This window comes from Epinephelus lanceolatus, chromosome 5, assembly GCF_041903045.1.
Source record: "Epinephelus lanceolatus isolate andai-2023 chromosome 5, ASM4190304v1, whole genome shotgun sequence".
NCBI classification, from domain to species: domain Eukaryota; kingdom Metazoa; phylum Chordata; class Actinopteri; order Perciformes; family Serranidae; genus Epinephelus; species Epinephelus lanceolatus.
In genome coordinates, this window is record NC_135738.1 from 29,902,997 (window position 1) to 29,922,557 (window position 19,561).

The window sequence follows — 19,561 nt, forward strand, 5'->3', positions numbered from 1 at the left end:
TTCTCACCTACAGTGACTCAACCCTGCCACTGCTCAAAATATATATTATGTTCTTCATTTCATTTTCACGTTTGAGCCATTTAACCACTGTATGTCTGCAGGTATGTGTGTGTATGTATGTATGTATGTATACTGTATGTATGAGTGGAGCACCACCGTGTGGTCAGATAGGAAATAGTATTGTAACTGATATTTTTCACAAATATCCCACAAGAGGCAACAAAGCAAAAACAAAGCAAAAAACAAAACAAAAAAACCCCCACAAAAACAAACAAAAACAACATCTGAAAAATCATCTGGACGTAAGCATAAAATTTTATTTGCAAAAACCCAACAAATCAAAATAAAAGTACAATACATTCTTAAAACCTTTTCTCTACAAAACAATTTCACAGAAATTACCTTGGAATGTATATTCCTATTTTTCATTTTTATGTTTCTTATATATATAGTCTTATATTTAATGTGTTTCTTTTGTTCTTTAAATAGTCCCATGTCAGTGTTAAATGACGTACAGTATAGACCTTTTTTCCTGTAGAGGCAAAGAAAGGGTCTTGGAGGGCATTTTTGACAATCATGTAGTCAATAACAGATCATTAACTCCCATCCACATATATGTTCAGCCAGCCTTGAGCCCTCCAGCCGCTCCCCATCAATATAAGTACCATGTTGCATAAACAGAGGCATTAAGAGCCCGGCCTCCAGCCAAACTAATGGGAGCAGGTGGGGTCCTGCTGGACTGCAGCTGCCAGTGAGTCTCCATCGCACCTCCTGACTTCACTCAGTAGTCATTATTACCATCTCTGTGTTTCTCACTAACGGGGTAACTAGCTTGTAAAGACCGCTCTTTCCTGCTTCTAAGGTAATATAATAAATACACTGAAACATCTGTAATCCATTGAAGAAAACCATATTTCCCTCTTTTACAGTGTATCTGAATGTACAGTGACGTTACAGCCTGCTGATAAATAACTGTGTATTTCTGTCTGTCCCTGCCCTCTTCTGTCATTAGTTTAAAAACTGCCCGCAGCCAAACCCTGATAAAAGGCACACATTTGTGAAACAGCCATGCCTCACCACGTCGTGTCCAACACATGAACTTGTCTCCCTTCTTGTTGGAGCTGTGTACAAGCTTAAAAGAAGAGTGTCTGTTTTCGATAGCTAACCTTTCCCTGTCTCGGTTGTATTTGAATATGAGAGACGACGTTTTAATCCCTCAAATTCTAATATCTAAAAATGCAACTCACAGCTCTGAAAAATGCTTGATACAATGGTGTGACAGTGTAAAAATGAGATGTCAGACAGCTGTTGTCGCCCTCTGCTTCCCTCCTGTTACAGCTGACAATGAGGTTAGAGATGTGGAGGGAATGGATACCGTCAGTAGAGCTGACAGGTGTAAAACTGTTCACAAATTCAGTGTTTCAGAACAGAAAATAGCACCTTAAATGGTAGTGCATCCACACTGTCAGAACACATGAGAGCTCCTTAAAAATAATTAACAGCAGAACAAACTCCAGTTGATGAAACAAAATCAAGTCATATCCGATAGCTAGCATTAATATGGGTGTCGTACATAAAACTGATGCTTCAACAGATAAAAATGCACAAATCAGCATGACACTGAAACAGACAGAGGCAGAAATGAGTTGAAGGGACAGAAAGAGAGATAAAGATGATGTATCTGTCAGTATCGATTCAGAAAGGGGGCTTCCATGATTCAAAAAACCTTCTTTGTTTTGTAATACCAGGAGAACTTCAGCACCTCTGTCATACTGATTAATGATATCCAACGTGTAGTAGTTGATATTTAGAAATAGTGTTTTACCAAAGACAGTTCCTCTACTCGATCTACGCCACCATGCCTGACTCTATCTCAATAACATGTTGACACACATTCTATTAGGCTCCCACGTGAGAGCGTGTTAGAAAAAAAGATCTTAGGTTGTCTTCACATCTCCTTGTTAGAAAAAGGTGCTTCCTGTCACCATGAGCACACACAAGCGGCAACACACCCACATACACCTATATATGTACATACCCACGCATACACACAACCACACTCACACAAAAAACAGCTGCTTTCCCAGTCTGTCTGAAAACATTGCACCAAAAAAAAGGAGAACAGAGAGAAGGAGAACAAAAATAACTCTCTTCTCTCTGTACAGTAGTTCAGTCAGTGAGGCAAAGTGATGACTCAGGTCTATCTGCGTAAACGGCTCGCTTGTACAATTCAGATTTGGACTCTGTTTCCTCATACAGACAAGCATACAAGAGGGGCCAATGGCGAAACGGGGGCGTCCCAGAGAGGAGCCCGTTTCAAAAAAAGGCAGAGTTCAGGCAGTGAGCGAGCTCCCACAGGTCTCTCTCTCACACACAGTGGATCTGCAGGTAGGTTCAGAAATCCTCCGACCAGCAGGGGGGGCGCTACCCCTTTGGGGTTTTCTTGTTTTGGGCGTTCCACATGCCTCGTTTGGAGTGGTAGTAGTGAAAGAAGTTCCTCAAGCGTAGTCTCTCCACCTCCAAACCATTCTGCAGTACCCTAGAGGTGATGGGAGGGAGAAATGCTAAGTTAAAACTGGGTTCTTTTCATTGTAGTGGGTTGCAAGGGAAGTGACAAGCTTTTTTCATCAGCAGAAAATAGGGTTAACAACTGTTCTTAGATCATGTTCAAAATACTGAAGAAACTTACATCTGGGTCGGGTCTAAACATGTTTTAGGTTTCATCTGCTGAGGTTATGATCCCACCCCAACACAACTGAGATGAATAATATTTTGTTTGTAATGCTTAAAGGTCCAATGTGTAGGATTTAGAGGCGTCGAGTGGTGAAGTTGCAAAACTAAAACTTGTCACTTGTGGCAGGCTAGGAAAACTACAGGGGCCAACGCAAAACTGTGTAAGGCCCTATCTAGAGCCAGTGTCTAGTTTGTCTGCTCTGTAGAACAACATGGCGGACTACACGGAAGAGAACCCGCTCCGTATCTAGATATAAACAGCTCATTCTAAGGTAACAAAAACACAAATATTCTTATTTTCAGGTGATTATACACTTATAAAAACATAGTTATGAATCTTATTCACCATTTCTGCTTATAGATACCCCTAAATCATACACACTAGACATTTAAATCATTGAAAAAAGTCAATATCAATGCTATCAGCACCAAAAATGAAATTATATCCATCCCTGTTATCTTGGGGATGAGTGCAGTAATCTGAATTCAACCAAGATAACCTGCATGGCTCCATAGCATAAGAGGTAAGAGGTAAGTGAGAAAACGTGTCTATAAGGGATAACTGGCTTCTCCTTTACCCAAATTCAGCTCATAATTGCAACACATTTCGATAGCAGCAACCTTTCCTGATGTTAGTAAATGTAGGTAATACCTTACACTGAATATTTTAAGACCTTGTGGCTGACACATACAGCACCTATTGCTGTTGTACCCACTATCCACCTTTATTGCTTTAAAAGAGTACATTTACTGTATACACTTTATAAGTGTTTGACAATCCAAGTATCATCTATAAATATTGTATCTTAACAGTGATGAATTATAATACACAGGAGGAGGGCACGATTGTATAAGCTTCTGGTACTACCATGAAAAAGTGTGCAAAGTTTACTACAACTTTAAACATCATAATAGAGTTGAGTCAACATCTTGTGACACAGTCTAAATAAACAAGAACTCTATATAGCCTCTTAATAGTATTCATTGTGGAGCTATGGTGTCGGCTTGTTGCTGGGTTACCTGTCTAGCAGCTCCCAGTCCTCTCCACCCCAGCGGTCTTTGAATTCCTCCGTGTTCATCCCTCCGATCTTATCAAAATCAGACTTATATATTCCAAACAGGCCGAAGCCGTTCACCTCCCAGTAACCTGCGGAAAGAACAAAAAGAAAGTTAAAAGGAACTATTGGTCCCATTGCACACCGTTGCATCAACTGTGATCTGATGCCTACAAAGTACCAGTATGTGCTCCTGATGCAAGAGCCTTTATTATGCATGTAAATTGAAATTTTCTGTTATGAATTCAAAGTAAGTGTCTGGAACTGGGGAATAAGTTTGAGTGACGAGTCAAACTAAACTATGTTAATGCGTGAGTGTGTACAAGCGCAGACGTGTGCCTGCAAGCGTGTAATGCTTGTGTGTTTTGTTGTTTGTTACCATCAGGCTCATGTGGCGAACTGCCGCAGCCGAGTCTCATGACAATGGGAGCGAAGGCGAGGCGTCCCTCCACGCAGTGCTTCCTGATGCTTTCCAAGATGTTGAGAGGGAAGTGGATGTGCAGATCACACAGGAACACAATGCTGTGACTATCCTGAAAGAGGAAACAAACATGCACGTACACATTCATTACACTGAAATCATCTCTGAATCTGTGACTCTGTGTACGAGCTGGTGCAAATGTGAGCATGCAATTGGATGTTCACGTAACGCCTAATATAGGATTTTAGGATTAAAGAAAGTGGAGAAGTCTGGGCTCAGCATCAGTGGCTTGTCTTCACTTCCAGAGCCTGCAGGTCATTCAGACATGAGTGACGGCCCCGTCATCTCACCGTGACAGCACTGACACTCAACTGGCAGATCAACGTCTGTCCAAATTTCCAGCCGCTCCACGCCCCTGTGGGTGGGTGTGCACGCGTGTGTGACAGGGAGACAGCCAGAGAGCGGCGTTAAAGGCACATGCACACAAATAACCTGCGAAAGCGAAGGGATGTGACAGCTATGGCATACACATGACAGAGGAAATGCAGCTAACTGTCTAAGCGATTCGCTGTCACCCACAGCCAGGCTCTGTGGGAGAGGGCGAAGGGAAGCAGGAGGAAGCTCGGAGGTTAAGGGCGAGATTCGCAGCCCGTGACAGACCGCCGTGGCAGTGATGTATTCATTATGCATGAGTGTTCTTTCTGTCTGTCCATCAGTAAAGGTCATGTGGTCAGTATGAGTGGCTGACCTTCAGTGAGTGGCTTTTTCCCTGCCAGCTCACGTTGTTGTCTTGCCTCTGTGTGTATGTTTGTTTCTCTAACCTCAATAGTGTCCACTCCGATCTGCAGTCCGGCTGAGCGCTCGAAGTTGCCTTCTCTCCTTAGATACTCATATCTGTTCAAACAAAAATATGCGCACACATCACTTGGAAAGCCTTGAAAATATTCTAAATCATCTCAACATTTATTTAAAGGAACAGTATGTAAGATTTAAGGGATATTTAGTAGCGTCTACTGGTTAGGATTATTGCAGATTACAACCAGCTGAAACTTCTCCTTGTGTTCCTTGTTCAAAAGCTTTTTACCAGGAGCCGAACTGTCCATGGAGGTGTCTTCCTCTCCAAAACAAATGAATCAGGGGACTAAAACAGGTAAAAACACTGAATAAAGCAGTTTCATGTTACAAATCAGTGTTTCTTCTATGCTGTTTGGTACCTCACAGACCTCGCTTGCCCAGCGCCTGCAATGTGTGCTCACCGCATTTCAAATCCAGACATTCAAGAGGTTTTTACCGGAAGCCATGCTAACAAAACAACTGGACCTATGATTTAAACCGGTAAAACACTGAATAAAGCGGTTTCATGGAACAAATCAGTGTTTCTCTGATGCTGTTTGCCATGTTACAAACAGGCCGTTAGCCTAGCACCTGCTAATTTGTACTCCTCATTTTTGTCTGATAACTTATGACCCAGACTTTCAAGAGGTTTTTACAGGGAGCTGAACTATCCGTAGAGGTCTCTTCCTCTCTGAAACAAACTGACCTGGTGATTTAAACCTGTAAAAACACTGAATAAAGCAGTTTCATGTTTAAAAAGTTGTTGTTTTTTCAACGCTGCTCGTTGCAGAAGGCCTTGTTACTATGGTGGCTGACACAAAAATGCAAAAACATGAATGGCCCTATCTAGAGACAGTGTTTGGTTTGTCCGTTCTGGGTTACTGTAGAAACATGGTGGTTTAACATGGCAATCTCAGTGGGCGAGGGCCTGCTCCCTTTATTAATATAAATGAAACATTCTAGGGCAACAAAAAACACAATGATTCTTATTTTCAGGTGATTATACACTAAAGAAAATATGCTTAATAAATCATATTCCATTTCTGCCAATAAATCCCCCTAGATCGTTCACACTGGACCTTTAAACTCATATTAGGTGGCTGATTGTGATGCACACACACACCTTGGCACAGTGCTCTCTCTTAGTGCCTGCTCCACGTCCATGTCTTCGCTCTCAAAGTCGACAATGATGATGCTGAAATTGTCATCCTTTGTCTGGCGATGAAGATTCTCCATGTCGGAGATAAACTGCTGTACCCAGCGAGCCTGGTTTTTCACTGAAGGGAAGTAAGAATGGTAGAAAAGAGTAGATAGCAAGTTAGGAAAACAAAATAAAACAAGAAATATGAAAGAAGCGATTCTCCTTTTCCTTTCATGATGTATATTTGTTGTGTGCACAGAATAGAACAACACCTGGACAGTAAGGGAAAAACAAATATACAGTATGACGGAATGGCAGGACAACAAACATGCATGACCATATGTTGCAATGCTGATGCCATATTGTTTAGAATAATGGAATAAATTATATTAAGTAAAATCATTTTGTGTTTATTATTTTATGTTATTTTCCTAGTAATGACCAGTAGTTGACCAGATGGACTGTGTTTTTGTCTTGTGTGAAGAAGCTATGTCAAATCTGTTGTTAATTCAGTCACAGAGGACGGCAAAAAGTCTAAATATTTTAACTTTAGAAAGCTATGCTGTCTACCGCTACATTGCCCTGTATTTGCTACTGGTCTTGCCTAGCGATATCCAGTTTGCCATCTGCTGTCTCCCTGATTCCATGTGAATGCAGCATTAATATGACAGTTGCTTTTGTACCACTATTTCAGTTTTGAAAGTTATCTAGGTCCCCCTTTTGACTGACCTGGTACCACAAAGTGCACCATGACATCTCTCCTCCACTGTAGCATGACTGGCTGGCAGAGCAGAGGCTTAGCATAGGCAGTGCTCCAGGGGGTCGCTCCGGGCCGGGCGGGGGACCTCGTGGAGGGAGGGGGCGGCGGAGTGATGAGGCTGGACGTGGCAGCAGACGGAGCCGAAGCGGGTGCAGAGGCCGGGGCAAAGTCAGTGTTCTCTAGACTTTCCTCTCCCTGCCTGCTGCGGTGGAGCAGCAGGTAAATGTATTCTGACAGACGCACCACGCTGCGGCCTCTCTCCATTAGCTCCAGCTCCACCAAGTAACGGTTCCCTCTCGCTGAATCGCGCCGCTTCTCAACGTTGACGATCCTCAGCAGGGTGTAGATCCTGGAGCAGAGGCAGGAAAAAAAAGCTCAAGAAAGCACAGATGGGTACACGCTCTGGAATATAATATAAAAGAAAGGGGGGCTATGGAAATACAAAACACTACTTCTCATATCACTCTCACAACTGGATTAATTATTGTTTGACTGTAAGCAGACCACTTAAAAAATGTGGCTACTGAAGCGGCGAGTGAAGTCGGCATGGTGTGATTTGGGAGGAAAATGAAAACAGACCAAGCTACTTTACACAAATAACAATCAAGGTTTTTAAGCACTGCTGCAGAAAATGTTAATCAGCACATAGAGGACTCCTAACATGAAGTCAAAGCATCGGGGCATGACCAATATGTTCTCAGTGAAATTACTTCTTGCTTCACATAATGATTAGCAAAAGAAACCACATTTGAACTTAGAATGTTGCAGGCAAACATAAGCCCTCTTTTACTCTCACACCATCCCTACTCCCTCCCGCTTTTTATCTCACCCTCCGTTGCGTTCGTTGAGTTTCTCCATGTACTGTGCCAGCACGTCCACCACCTCACTCTCTGCCAGCTGGAGGTTACCCGACACGTTGCAGCGAAGGTCATTCCAGTCAGAGCGCAGCAGCTCAAAGTCCATCGGGTTGACTGAGAAGGTCCTCTGCCAATTGATGCTTTCCTCTGCCCAACCTGGCCGAGCCTCGACCTCCTCGTAGCTGTAGTCCGACATCTCGCCCTCCTCTGGTTCTGGCTCGGGATCGGGGTCGGCGTCAGGATTAGAGCGGTTTGTATCCTGGTCGAGCTCTGCCGGGTTGGGGTCCGGATCCGGCTGCTGCTGGGACTCTGTGATCTCAGAGGTCCTGAGGTAAGAGGTGACTCGTGTTTGACCTTGGAGTGTGTTTTCTGTGGCGTTTAACCTTTGCTGGGTAACTGGAGGGGGATCTTGATGATGGGAAAGTGGGGTTAACAGGTCACCTTTGCTGGGTACATCAGCAGTGATAGTAGTCTTCAAATCCCAATGCTCCCCTTTCCTCTTGCTTTTCTCTGGATGGTTCTCACCTGCCGCCCTGCTGCCAGACTTCTGTACACTTTCATTCTGTATGCTGATGCTTCCATTTTGAGGAGATGTCTTACCTTCTTTTGTGGGGGGGTTGGGCCAGAGCTGAGGGGCACTAACAAGACTCCTTCCTCCTGTTATGCTTCCCCCAGCATGTCCTTTAGCACCCAGGTTTACCAGCCTTGTGGTCTTTCCAGTTTGGTACAGAAAGACCCCCGGGAACACCTCTCGAGGATGGCGAGAAGCCCTCTCCTCCCTCCGCTCTCGACGCTGCTCCCGCTCCCTCTCTCTGTCCCTCTCTCGCTCCTTGGCAGGTCGAGGCCTGGTGATGTAGATCTTGTTCTCCTCCCTCTTCTCCTTCTTGTTTCCAGCAAGCTTGTTGTTGTTGTTGTTATCGTGGAAGTTGTTGCTATGGGCGGAATTGCTGAGGATCTGCTTGGCTCGGCTGGCAAGGGCAGAGAGGGAGGACTTCTGGGGGAAAAGGAGTGAAGACTTGCTCAGTTTAGGAGGAGTTTCAACTCCCTTCTCTCCTCCTCCTCCTCCTCCTCCACCACCTGCTGCCCCTCCTTTCCTGCCAGGGCTCAACTCTGCTGGACCTGTACGGATCCAAGACAAGGAGCGACCCCGGACCACGCTGTCCATGTCAGGCTGAAGCACCCTGGGTTGGGGCTCTTCAAGTCCCTTCCTGGCATTTTGTCTCATGTTTGTATGATCTCTTCCCCAGTCTCTGTCCAAATCCCTACCCATCTGTCCATCTCTGCGAGGAAAGTGTCTCCTTTCTCTGTGGCGTATGATACTGTTGACTGCTCCCTCCTCCTCCTCATCAGGGTCCTCCTCCTCTTCTTCCCCTTCTCTGCCAGCTGGTGTTGGAGCAGGCTTTGAGTGCTGATGGGAGGGATTGGAGGTGTGGCTGGTCTGGCTGGGATGAGAAGGCTTTTTGGGGGACTGTGTGCCAACAATCTCTGCCTCGTCCTCTACATCCACCACCTCCTCTTCCTCTAGGAAATCTGGAGACATGAAGGACACAAAGTTGAAATGGTGTGCACATGTGTGTGTATATACATGTGACTGCATGCATGAGTGTGCCTCGATTCATTATTAGTTACCATCTGGGTTAGGGAAGAAGAACGGTCTGTCATCTTCCTCCTCATCCATCTTCATATATTTGTAGAAACCAAACCTGGCAGACGCAAGAGGAGGCGACACACACACACACACACACACACATATTAACACACAGCCACACGCATTAAAAGAAGGTTGAAGTTTCAACGTGCCTTGCAGCATAATAAACTTAATCTCTTGGTGAGAGGTCGCATGAATCACTGCCATCCAACTCACAGACACTTGAGCAGTCATTCTGCATAATCAGTGTACTCGCTCATATATGCAAGACAGAGACAAATGTTCCCTTTGCTCTCTGAGAGATAAAAGCAATAATGTCCTTACTTCTCCAAGTAGATAGGGGACTCTCTGTAGAAACACTTGTTCTCTCGCTCCATGTGGGTGAGACGAGTGAAGTCATTGGGGTAAACGAAGGACAGATAGACCTAATGGAAAGTCAAATGTCAATCAAAAATGCAATGACCCCAGAACACACTGATACAAGGAGTTCATTCTCATTAAGCGGCACACTGTCAAGATTAGATTAACACCAGCATTCAATCACTTACTCTACATAATGCCTTATTTTGTTGGGGGTGACTTCTGTCAAATCTAAAATAGATCTGCTGCGTTTTCTTGGCTCTCTTTTTCAGCTTATCACTTATCTCTGCAGCTGCTGCAGTAACTCCTGTTGTCCTAAAGGGGGAAGCAGCGCTCAACACTACCAGCTTCCTTTATATGTTTTGATACAAAGGGAGAGATGTAATTTCCAAGCCAGCATGGACTTAGCTTCTCTGCCCTTCTGTTCTCAGCTGAGCTAAATATTACGCTATGGAGATACTTTTTCAGCAGATTAACAGATTACTGCCATAATTAGATGCATTTCTTATGACCCTAGTGGCAGGTCTTTTCGCAATCTAGAGGAAAAGTGATGGAAAGATGACTTACAAATTGCAGGCCCTGGTATCTGGCGATAGGAAAATCTTTGACTACATAGGTTGGAGAGTAGAGACAGGCCGGAAGAACATTTTCCAGTCGGGAGGGGTCGATCATCGGAGCTGAGGAGAGAGAAGAAAGAAGGGGAGGTGAATATTAGACATCAGGCATAAACAAATATGTATATGGAATTCTAGTTTCAACAGACTTCAGAGGCAGACAGCTGCGAGATGATCAAGGCAAAGACAAAACAAGGAGGCAAAGCAAACAAAAAATGGAATACAGCCAACCAGATGAAATGACTGACTGGCTCACAGTCTCGCTGGCTGTCAGTTCAGCTGCATTCAGACTGTCATCATCAGTCAGTTAGAGAAAATGACAGGCAAGAAAATCAGCATGAGGACAGAAAAATAGCGGGCAGCCTGAAACGATGACTGGCAGATTTACTGCTGTAGAAGGTGTCCCTGGGGTCTGGCTTCAGCATATCCGCTCCGTGCTGCATGACGCTGCCTCCCTCCAGACCCTGGGGCTGAGCCTCCTCTGGGAGACGGATGTGACTGGCCAAGGTCTGGGGGATGTGGTCCACGCTGTTCATCTTCAGATTGGACTCGTCTGAAAAATACACACAGGCAGCAGAGGTGGTGCAGAAGAAGGAGTGAGGCCAGTATCTTAATAAAAGACAATATCATGCCCGTTATTTGTGTCACACTCATAAATCTTTACCCATCACGAGGAGGTGGAGAATGGGGACAAAGACGACAGAAAGAGCAGCGGGGAGAAAGGAAACAAAAGGAAGAAGAGGAAGAGGAGGACAGACCACAAACAAAAGCTGAAGTGAGAGGATCAGAAACAAGTTGGAAGAAAACAAATACAGAGCAGAGCAGAGTCATAATTATACCAATCGATAGCAGGGGAGGAGGAGAGAGCATCTGTGATTAATGGCATGTCAGGAGCAAGGCCTGATGGGAGAAATACTTTATAATTAACAGGGTGGTCAGCATCATTTTTATCCTCCAGAGGGTGGAGTGTGCACATTCGGTGTGTGTGCGTGTCTTTCCGTGTGCACAGGCTACACAGAGAAAGCTTCTTTTCAGACTTCCTTTCTTCTAACAATAAGACATCTGTTGATCACATACCTGGTTTACACTGTACACAAGCCTTGCCAAGACTAACTAATTATCTATGTTACAGACACCCTCGAAACAAGCACGCAAATGAAGTAAACAACAGAACTCTTCGCCTCCTTTTGATTCGCTTCTGTCATATTGCACAGATGTAGTTTTGTTGTAATATAAATGGCACAGGTATTGAGACCTTTTCCACGTGGTACTACCACACAAATAATGGAACCATTTATAGTTTTGTGCTTATCTGAATTTCCTGGTCTCTGTAGTAAATTTGTATGCATGTGTGATGGTGTAAATCCATTAACAGCTACCATCTGCGTTGCGCTTTTATGTGCATTTTCGCTGATTTTGAGGCGAAAAAGTATTATCACACCACTAAAGTGATGCATTTGGCTTGAACCCATGAGAAGTTGTTATGGAGCTGTATTGAACTGCCTTGCAAATTAAACTGTTATGTATTATAAACAATAATGCGGACATAAATGACCTTTTAATTTGTACAAAATTCAATAACATAGAGTTACACTGTTTTGGGTCAGCAGGATTATTATGACCACAAAGATGGATGTTGAGAAAACCATCCAGATGAGATACAACATTCTGGATATGTTCGATAATCACTTAAAAGTTTGCGAGATAAGTTTAAGTGCTTACACAGACAGTCAAACAAATGCACTCCATCTGTTTGGCACAATTATTCCTAGTTTTTCAGAGAGTGGGTATGAGCTGAAAAAGTTAGTTCAGGATCACTTTTGGGGCTCTCTCGTGTCAAATTATTCATGGATGTACAATATTTGAACAATCTGACTGAATGTGAGCCACCCATCTCTTAGCAACTGGTAGCAACTCGGTGAAAGACAAGTTGTTGAAGTGACGAGAATGAGGCTCATAGTTTGGGCATGAACTAAAAAATGATACCCTTACCGCTTCAACCGCAGAATGCACAATGATGCTAATTGAAAGCCAATCAGAGACCTAATGAAACTGAAAAACACAGAGGACAAGTATCACTGGGAAAGCTTACGATGTCTCTGTGAAATGGGAATGAATGTCAAACACTTTCCACTGTGAGAAAATGGAGAAACCCAGCAGGATAGAGAGCATGACATAAAGGGAGGAGTAGGTATGGATGGATGGCTGGGAGGGAGACAGATGAGGAGATGGTAATGTTTGAATCCAGCAGGTGATCTCATATACTGCACAAGGCCTCCTTCTTCCCTGCCGGTCATCAACAAGGCGGCATACATCCCTAGCAACCTGCAGCTTTGCCTAAAATGACAACTCCTCTGTGCAGCTGGCATTTTCCCTTGTTAACGATACCGCATCCCTGTGACACACTGCTATTCTTGGAACTATAGAGGCTAGACATCTACTCCGGAGCTACTGCTCTCATCTCTGCTACCAGTGACACCCATAGAGAAAAATAGAGCATCTATTAGGTTCTGTAGCCTCTCTTTGGCCCCACACAGAGAGGACATGCCATGCTCTCAATGCGACAATCTGCAGCTTCTCTATGAGGAGAAACTTAATACAAGATAAGAGAGAATATTGATTTTAAGCCCTCACTGAAACCAAAACAATAAATGTGGGTTTGTTTGAGAGACAAGAGAGAAGCATATCTTGGTTCAAAAAAAGGCTGATTCTGTGACATTAAACTCCTGATCGATACCAGACTAGACTAATGAAGTTGTTTTTATTTCCTATTCCTGTTCGACAAGCTCTCAGCTAAACGAAAAGACTAGAAACGGAAAAGAGAAAGCAATATTTTTCCCATCATTTTAAAGTCCCATGTGTTTCTTAGCCATAAGCATCGGAAAACTTCTACACATAAAATTCATCATGAAATTTATTTTATTTCTAAGACAAGATGACAGAAAAGCTTTCCATGCAATGCATCAGCAGGGCAGAATAGCTCTTACCTGTGTACAGGGAGATGTAGGCCGAGTCTATCACTTCATATTTCAGACCGGGGAGGAAGGGACGCCACTGTGTGTGAAAGCAGAGATGGAGAGAGAAAAGGGGATTGAGTGAGAGGAGAAAACTGAATGTCAACATGTGGAAAGTATAAGGTGAGCAGAAATCGTCTGTCACTGTTTTGCAGGCCAAACTGTGACACTCCCGGTGTTATTGATCTTAGCGACATCACAGGATCGATCTGATGCTGGGTTTTTGTATAAACACACTTAGTCGGAGAGAGAGAAGAGGGAAAAAAAGTGTGGCACATGAACAGGGAACAAGAAACGTGAGGCCATGAGGGGTAAGGAAGGAGGGAGGAGTGAGCAAACAAGAAGAAAAAAATCAGAGAAAATAGACCATGAGCAGAGCGAGAACAGAGCCGTAGGATAAGATGGTGACAAGGAGGTGTGAAGAGGAAGATCTAGTAATGACTTGAAAACAGAGTGAGGAACAGCGAGAGAAATAAAGCAAGAGAGAGAAGCTACAATTCTTTTAAATAGATTTCACAATTACCACGTCACTTCTGGTTACCCAGGATATAATCACAGGAGACAGGTCATTTTCCAACCCTCGGGTTGAGAATACAAATATAAACACCTTCCTTAGGCTCATGCAAATGCCTCCACATGTGTACACAAACACACACACACACATTTACTATATCAGATGTTGTTTTTCTTGTAGCACCAATTGCCGACACCTGAAAAGCCCAATCCAGCATTTGTTTTGTACAAAATCCATATCGTATGCTCCTCCTTCACACCCAATGCTGACACCTGAACATAGAGACGCTCATATCCAAAACAAGAGCACATATAAAAGAACAACAAACAAGGACACGGTGTGACATCATGCTGAGCAGCAGCAGGGCGCAGCTCAGCGGGGCCACCCAAGGCTTCAGCGTCGTGTCATTATTTCAGGGTGATTGTCCTCAAGGTCGAGGGAGACGGCTGTCAAAGCCCGACTCAAGGAAGGGCATAAAAAGTGGAGACAACGTATGAGTTGGAACTCTAGAGGATAAGTTTTACTAGCAGTGTAATCACACTAAAAAAAAACAAAAGTCAGAGTGTTAAACCATCAAGAATGTGGCTTGAATTTTAAAACACACTCTTTGTCTGCAAAGAAATGCAACTTTAAAGTCAATGTGAAAAAGAAGTTAGCGCGCCTTTAGCTCTTAGAGTTTAGCACGATCACACACACTGTTAGATCAGGAGGAAGATGAGGGAGAGATGAATGAATTCGACCTCCAGCACACTGTTACTGGAAATTAAAACGAACGTGTTCACTGACCTCCAAACACACACCTCCTCCGATCTATTGTCACATTGCTCTCTTAGCTACTCCAACCCTCAAATTGTTAAATGCGGTTTTATGTGAACAGTCTGGCTAGCTAGTCTCCCAACGTCTCATTTGATTGGATGAACTTTTGTAAAGGCCCCTAAGTGCAGGATGAGTCATCATACATTTGAAAGTGTTTTACCTGGTTTGACAAATGGGGTTTTAATTAAAAAAAATACTCTGGTACTGATTTTCTGACACGTATTTGGCATGTAACAAGAGATAAACGATCAATTAACACAGAGACACAGGATTAAAACTGGGAAAATTAATTTCTCATTCCATGGGGACTCTAAATAAAGCATGTTTTTTGCTAAATTTCAAATGAGAATCAGTTACTGCTGACGCTTTGACTCGTGATTTGCTGTGTTTCAGCTGCATGTGTGCATGTGGGCCTATTCAAAGCTTTGTGGGAACTCCTCCTGTTCATTGTCGGGCACCATTGATTCTCTCATTAATTCCTCCAAGGAGGGTATTGACCTGGTGTGCAACTAGATGTGTGTTTGCATGCGCCCCTTATATGTTCACCTACATACAGCATTTTTTATGTGTGTGTGTGTGAATGTAGGTGCGTACGGGTGCATCCTCTGTGAAATAGTGTTGACAGGGAGCAGCAGGAAGAGGCAGAGGCTTGCTTGCTGGCCCCACGAGTTCAACAGAGGGGAAAGAAAATCAATATCCAAGGGGAAATAATAAAAAGTACCAATCGCAGAGCAAAATGGCAGCGGGCAGCCAGCAGTGTTGTTTCATCACGTTTCATCATTCCTGGACCACCCGGTGACATATGAGGGTTTGATATTGTTTTCATTCAGCTGGCCAAAGTGGGTGTTGCTCCAACTCAGTGTGTGGTTCGATGCCCGCTGGAGTTACACACATATAGTACTCATTACAGCTTACACACACATACACACACATGCTTCTGTTTCCATCAGGCACAGGTTATTTTTTATTCCTCAATGATTAGGAGTTTATTGCTTCCGAGAGAGCTGACTGCTGGCTGCTGTTGTGTTTGTTTCCTTCAATTCAATCGGCTGCTCCGAAGCCTAAGGCACTACGGATATGAAGTTGTTTTGTTAGCGTGACACCTAAGAAGTAATGACATCATGAAACTACCTGACCTTTCCCAGTTTATGTAAAAATCAATTTAAATTTCAGGCGCGATAAGATTAACAGAAAGTAAACACTTCCATTTAGTGCTCTCGCACTCCTGAAATTTCTAGGTAATAAATGGAAGGAAGGTGAATCACACTGTCCAGCTGTTGTCCTTGGTCATTTGTTCAGTCCAGGACAGACAGGTTCACTGCGCACTTTCTATCTGTTGTCTCTCTCTTTCTCTGTCTCACTCACGCACACCTGGCTTTAGGGCCCAAATTGGTAGAGTGGTAACAGAAGTCACCAGCAGAGAGGACAGCAGAACAAGACAGATGTTAACAAGCCTGACGACACCTGCCCGAGGGGAAAAGGCAGGAGGAGACTGGGACTACACTGTTGTTATTTATTTATTTAACCTTTATTTAACCTTTATTTAAACAAGGAAGGTTGGATGAGCTTGCACGGCCATTTAGAAGAGCATCCTCTCTACGGTTACAATGATAGTTCGACGGGAAATTGTATCATAGTGTCTAAGGTCACTGCAGTCACCCCATGAGACACTTTCCAAATATTGGGGACTATGCATCACTGAAGGACATGACAAGCAATTTATTTTTTTTCTTATTGTGAAAATGCCAGTGAAAAGACCAAAACAGTGTTATGCAAGTGCGCCTGTGTAGCCAAAGTCTGATATAAACCTATACAGACACAGTAATGAGCAACATATTTGCACTGGATGACATGTTCCTTCATACAATGAGGAAAGCCACTATAGTTTATTTTGGGTTGGCGATAGAATGGATAGCCCAGAGGGACTTGTCCAGCCCTACTGTGCTGTGACTAGTGGCTAGAGCGGAAACATTCATCCCATGACAGCAAACAAACGTTCGGAGAGCGGGGCACAAAATCTCCAGGAAAAAGTGACAAAGTCCACGGCTTCACATCCAGGGGTATGTAGATGCTGTAGGAAAGCCGACAGAGGGCCAACAGCCGTGGGCAAGGACCCCGCTGAGCTCCCACCCTCCCTCTGGTTCTCTGGCGGAGAAGCAGAGCACAGCTTGGATCAGTGGGGCTTGGAGGCTTCTTAGGGGCTGTGGGATAGAGCCAGGCAGGGCCGGAGAGGCAGTTATGGTGGGTGAGAGGAAAGCCAGGGCCTGGTTGGTTTAATTGATAACAAAAAAAATCATATTTATCAACTTGTCATATATGTTTTGTTTCTGAAAATCTGGAGGATTTACCGAGGCCAGAGAGGCAGTCATGGCCGGTGAGAGAAGACCCCGCAGCGTATGTTGTAAGCTCCACATCCAGGGGTGCATGGACACCGGAGAGCAACCGACAGCAGGCACTCAGCCAAGGGCACAGACCTCTACCTCAGGTTCTCCAACATGCTCTGCAGGCCCTGGCTTTCCTCTCACCCGCTATGACTGCCTCTCCAGCTCCTGTAAAGCCTCCAGCATGCTCAGCAGGACCTGGCTTGACTCTCAGCCGCCTGGCTCGATCCAACGGCCCCTAAGCAGCCTCCAGCAAGCTCCACAAACCCAGGCTGTGCTCTGCTCCACTGCCAGAGAACTGGCGGGAGGTCAGTGGGTCCGTGCCCACAGCCGAGGGCCCTCTGTCGGCTTTCCTCCAGTTTCCACATACCCCTGGATGTGAAGCTTTGGACGAAATGCATATTGCTGAGATGCGATGATGGCAGAAAAAGTTTTGTGGCTGTCAGAATCAGCACTCTCACACTGCCTCACGCAGACATCTTACGTCATCGATTCCCTCGCAGCAAAACAACCAATCACAACAGCGTAGTTTCTGACAGTCCCTCACTTGTTCCTCTGGACCATCCATTCTAGCATTAACCTTTACTTTGAGTCGATTACAGTAGTCGCTAAGCACACCAAATGTGTATCAATCCATGGCTAAAAATAGTCCTCAACAAATGCATTATTTACCCCTGTTTGAGTAATGGCTGCTAAAAACTGCAGTGCCAAGCTTTTTTGGAAACGACTTAGCCTTTGGTAAACCTACAACTTTATAGTTTCTGTGACCAAACCTTAAAAATGAAGATCTTCAGTAGGACTGAATGGGGCTGAGGTTGAGAGCCATAGACAGGGAAGCTTGAAAGTACTGGGCGACAGAATGATCTATAAAAACAGGTGCAGACGGACAAAGGATATTGAGAAATGGGCGAAGTCTAGATAACGGATAGAAGAGATCAACATTGCCTCAGGAAGGATTTTTTGTTCTCAAAGTTATGTTTCAGTCATGGAGAGTGGATGGAGAAAGAGAAGAGAAAGAAGACATATTAGACAGAGAAAGAAAAAGACTGCAAATGGACTCCTGCATACCCCAAAGTACCAATGAGGTAAAAATCACAGAAAATCCTAAAAGGACTTTGGGGCTTTGAGTTGAGAGCCTTGCAGAGTTTGACACATTTAGCTCATTTTTGACAAAATGTGTTGTTGTAATCCTTCTCAAACACATCATGTGATTGATCTCTGTGGACGTAGCGCTTTGAAAGTTCACATTAAGTCCACTAAATACCACTCAGCCTCTCTCAGTCTCTCTGCCAAGGTGCAAAACAATGACAGGACACAAATAGTGTGAAGCTTGTTTGTTACTGAGGTGAGTGAAAGAGACACACTTCTCTCTATTGCCAGAACAGTTATTAAGTCTTATAAACTTTCCGTCAACCGCCATTTAGTCTGTGATCACTCATTTTGAGTTTAAATGAAAAGTAGAACACAGCGCAAGCACTCTCGCTGACCCGTCTTTGTGTTTCTGTTGCCAGACAACTGTTCGGCCGGAGAAATGGTGACTTCATTGAGAATGACATCCTCCTAACAAGCCAAGAATTATGTCCTGTAGTCGTGGTGCGAAAAGACAAAGTGACAGCTAACAAGCTAATGAGAGCACATTAATAACCTTTGAGTGTTTGTCTCTTTGTCTCCTTTGGTTAGGTTTAGGGGAAAGTAGCATCGTTTATTCTATTCTCATCCATATACATAGCAACATAGTGTAGCAACAATTTATAGGATTGATGACCAGTGGCTGTCTCCTGTCTAATGCAGTGTTATATAAAGATGTGTGAAGAGAGTTATATGAGAAAGACTGATAGCACTCTCATGTCTGTGCGATAAATATGAGCTATTTCCAGCAGCTGGTTAGCTTAGCTTAGCTTAGCTTAGTTTAGCATACAGACTGGAAACAGCTTGCCTGGTTCTGTCCAGCAACTTTAAAGCTAATTATGTTAATTATCTCCAAAAACTGAAGTCTAAAACACACATTATGGTTTTACATTGGATTCCTGGAATACAATTCCTTGTCATGTTTATGGGGTTACCAGATGACCACTTCTGGCAGACTGAGGCCTCTAGTTTCCCGGCGCGGCGCAGAGTGGCGAACCCCGCACAGAGCTAGTTTCGAGCAGCGCAACCCGAGGCACGCTCAGTTTGGTAGTTTGGCAGACCGAGGTGCGCTGAGATGGGTGTGGCAGAGCAGCAGGGGGAGGTGTCGACAGATCCATCTTGGCACAATGACAGTTTCGTGCCAAAAGACTTCGCCAAAGGTGTGCTAAAAGCTCGCCAGCTGAAACCAGGTCTACTGTCAGCGCAGGCGGAGCGCAGCCGGTGAAAGCCGAAGTTTGGCTGACCGGTGGACAGTGCGCACACGTCACCAAAACCTCACAGGCAG

General features: G+C 44.2%; 1 protein-coding gene across 1 annotated transcript in view; it reads right to left on the reverse strand.

The window, feature by feature from the left end:
* Positions 1–845: 845 nt before the first annotated feature.
* Positions 846–19,561, reverse strand: part of b4galnt4a (beta-1,4-N-acetyl-galactosaminyl transferase 4a) — a 185,358-nt gene continuing 166,642 nt past the window's right edge. Inside the window, exons 9-20 of the mRNA XM_033635150.2 lie at positions 13,411–13,477; positions 10,812–10,976; positions 10,377–10,486; positions 9,774–9,874; positions 9,431–9,504; positions 7,774–9,331; positions 6,914–7,293; positions 6,167–6,320; positions 5,031–5,103; positions 4,168–4,321; positions 3,754–3,880; positions 846–2,539 (exon numbers count right to left, since the gene is read on the reverse strand). Of these exons, the coding sequence (XP_033491041.1) occupies positions 2,425–2,539; positions 3,754–3,880; positions 4,168–4,321; positions 5,031–5,103; positions 6,167–6,320; positions 6,914–7,293; positions 7,774–9,331; positions 9,431–9,504; positions 9,774–9,874; positions 10,377–10,486; positions 10,812–10,976; positions 13,411–13,477 (3,078 nt within the window). The 3' untranslated portion in view covers positions 846–2,424. The remainder of the gene's footprint in view (positions 2,540–3,753; positions 3,881–4,167; positions 4,322–5,030; positions 5,104–6,166; positions 6,321–6,913; positions 7,294–7,773; positions 9,332–9,430; positions 9,505–9,773; positions 9,875–10,376; positions 10,487–10,811; positions 10,977–13,410; positions 13,478–19,561) is intronic.